General features: G+C 35.3%; 1 protein-coding gene across 1 annotated transcript; it reads left to right on the top strand.

The window, feature by feature from the left end:
• The first annotated feature begins 236 nt into the window (after positions 1–236).
• LOC132041459 (reticulon-like protein B17) lies at positions 237–2,245 on the top strand. The gene is made up of 8 exons (XM_059432172.1): positions 237–498; positions 587–743; positions 835–909; positions 1,003–1,147; positions 1,268–1,337; positions 1,442–1,507; positions 1,588–1,710; positions 1,890–2,245. Exons 1-8 carry the CDS (start codon positions 237–239, stop codon positions 2,030–2,032), a joined length of 1,041 nt encoding a protein of 346 aa, XP_059288155.1. The 3' UTR covers positions 2,033–2,245.
• The last annotated feature ends 496 nt before the right edge of the window (positions 2,246–2,741 follow it).

The following is a 2,741-nucleotide window of genomic DNA, read 5'->3' on the forward strand; positions in this document are numbered from 1 at the left end:
GGGGTGAAAAGAGAGGGGTGGTTAAGGAACTTGTTTTTGGAGAAAATATTTTTCAAAACATTTTCACCAACCAAACTTGTGGAAAAATTGGAAACATTTCCTTCATACCAAACACACTCTATATGTTGTGGGTTTTATCCATTTTACCCATTAATTGACCCATATTTTAAGTGGATAATATGGGTTGACTCATATTGAACCCATATTAAATGGATAGGGTATCCAACCCATTTAAAATGGGTTGGATCGGGCGGATAACCATATTTTTAACACATTTTGCCACCTCTAGTGTTCGTAGAAGGCGAAGGAGCAGAAATTCTAACATTGGTGCTTCGCCACGCAATAATATTCGAAGATCAAGAAGAAGGTTGGAGCAAGAAATGAGCGAAGATAGAGATTCGGGGTTAGTTGAAGAAGTGGTTAAACCAAGAAAGAAAAGGAATAGTGGTAAATCCAAAAAGGATAAGCTTAGCTTGGTTACTTCAAGTGCATCAACAAGTATGTCTGAAATCTTTATAATCTATATTCTTTCTAACATTCTTTATCTCTTGTGCTTAATGGGTATTTTTTGTTTTTTGAGTAATAGAATCAAAAGAAGGAGAAGGGTGTGATTTAATAAACAGAATTGAGATACTTTTAAGTGATTTGGTGATGTGGAGGGATGTGGCAAGGTCAAGCCTTTGGTTTGGTTTGGGGTCTCTCTGTTTCTTATCTTCTTGTTTTGCAAAAGGAGTTACTTTTAGGTATATTTTCTTCTTCTATATCTCACATTTTCTTTTTATTCATAAGAGTTTTTTTCCATATGACATTTTTCTTGTTGATTCTTGATTGCAGCATTTTTTCTATGGTATCACAATTGGGGTTACTGTTTTTAATTGTTTCATTCTTCTCACATTCGATTCGCAAAAGGTAAACGTTTAAATTCCTTAGACCTAGTATATTAAGTTTCTGCATTGTTGTTCCCACTGTTGTTCTGAATGTTCATGCATTATTGAATTGCAGAGATGGTGGTACAGAAGTAAAGCGCGAATTTCAGCTGACTGAAGATGACATATTGAGAATGGGAAGATTGATACTTCCAGCTGCAAATCTTGCAATTTCTAAAACAAGAGAGCTTTTCTCAGGAGAACCTGCTATGACCCTCAAAGTATGTTTATCTTATTCTCAAATTTATAAACTTACATATTTTAACACTAGTCAATCAACTATCATGCTTAGAATTTGAATTGTTGTAATTGATTGGAAATGTGCCTGTCTGTGGTTTTAGTTAGTGCCAGTGCTGATAATTGGAGCTGAGTACGGCCATTTGATAACTGTATGGAGGCTCTGTGCCCTTGGTAAGATCACTCAATTGTCCTAAATATATACACATTATTACTTGTTAGTAATCTCAAAAACAATTGAAACTAAATACTTGTTGGTGCTTGTTTAATCTTGACAGGGTTTTTCATCAGTTTTACTGCCCCAAAACTTTATTCCTCTTATTCTTATCAGATATCTAGTAAAGGTAAATAAGTGCTTCAGCTTGATTTATATTTGCTTCTACTTATTGCATCTAATTGAATGAAAATGCAATTGTTGATACAGCCAAGTATATGAAATATCGGTTGGTGGAGAGTTGGGGTGCTTGCTCTCACAAGAAGATGATAGCTGCATCAGCATTGATAGCATTTTGGAACCTCACCAGTCTCAGAGCACGAATCTTTACAGGTAATTCGCCAACCAATTCCTTCATTATTGATTGAACCAGTTCTCTAAGCCAGGTTCTTGGCAGCCTTCCTAAGCCATTTATACAATTAGCATCTTTCTAACAAATGGAAGTTACCTTACCTACCTTGGATTGAACTTTCACACTGAACTAAAAAGTGTTTCTTTTCGGTTCTTGGCAGCACTCATATGTCTAGTAATATTCAAATACTGTAAACAACATGAAGAGGCAGCAATGGTTGATGAAGAAATTGTTGAAGTGGAAGAAGAAGAAGAAGAAGAGCAGAAGCAGCAGGCATTAGTTGTGTTAGAACCTGTGGCATAATTGTGCACTCTATATGCCAATGTATCACTGCTATACTATTACTAGGTGTGCTGAGCTACTAACATAATAATAATAACCCCTCTTGTTATTTTTCTCAATCTATCAAAGGAAGGAGAAAACCTTGTTGTATTTCCTTGTATTTTGTATATCCAATCAAAGCAAGGAAGAAGAGTTTCTACTGCTCTTCTGGAAATAAAGAAATCTGATCTTTACTTTTCCCACTACTTTATTATATTTGTTTTTTTGATGATGCTATGAAATGACTTTAAGTGAAGAAGTAAGTATTCATGTAGCCGACCTCAACTTGTTTAGGACTGAGGCATAGTTATTATTGTTAGTTATTTATTTATCGGGGCATTTTCGTTGACTCTAAAAGCTCAGCTCAAGGGATACCAAAACTCAAGGTACTCAAAGAACAAAAAAGGTGGGGGTGACATTAGTTATCACATGTATAACATAATGGCTCGTAAACTAAAGTTATGCAGGATTATAAATATAGGGATAACTTTGCAGATTGTCATGAAGAAATTTATTTTTATCAAGTGTTTGGTTCTTTGTATTAAAACTGAGATATAGAGGGTAAAATGTAAAATATGAATTTGTTTTTTAAAACTTTTTTGGAAAATATCCACCCAACCCCACCACCCACTCCCCAACCAAATCCCAGCCCCACCCAACGATCACCCTCGAGCGCACTTCATCTTCACCT

This window comes from Lycium ferocissimum, unplaced genomic scaffold, assembly GCF_029784015.1.
Source record: "Lycium ferocissimum isolate CSIRO_LF1 unplaced genomic scaffold, AGI_CSIRO_Lferr_CH_V1 ctg10248, whole genome shotgun sequence".
Classification (NCBI taxonomy): domain Eukaryota; kingdom Viridiplantae; phylum Streptophyta; class Magnoliopsida; order Solanales; family Solanaceae; genus Lycium; species Lycium ferocissimum.

Excerpts from the sequence above, each read along its gene's own strand:
- LOC132041459 (XM_059432172.1), top strand. The coding sequence starts at position 237 with ATGGGTTGGATCGGGCGGATAACCATATTTTTAACACATTTTGCCACC. Across the intron at positions 499-586 it reads TACTTCAAGTGCATCAACAA|AATCAAAAGAAGGAGAAGGG; the intron begins GTATGTCTGAAA and ends TTTGAGTAATAG. Across the intron at positions 1,508-1,587 it reads TTATCAGATATCTAGTAAAG|CCAAGTATATGAAATATCGG; the intron begins GTAAATAAGTGC and ends TTGTTGATACAG.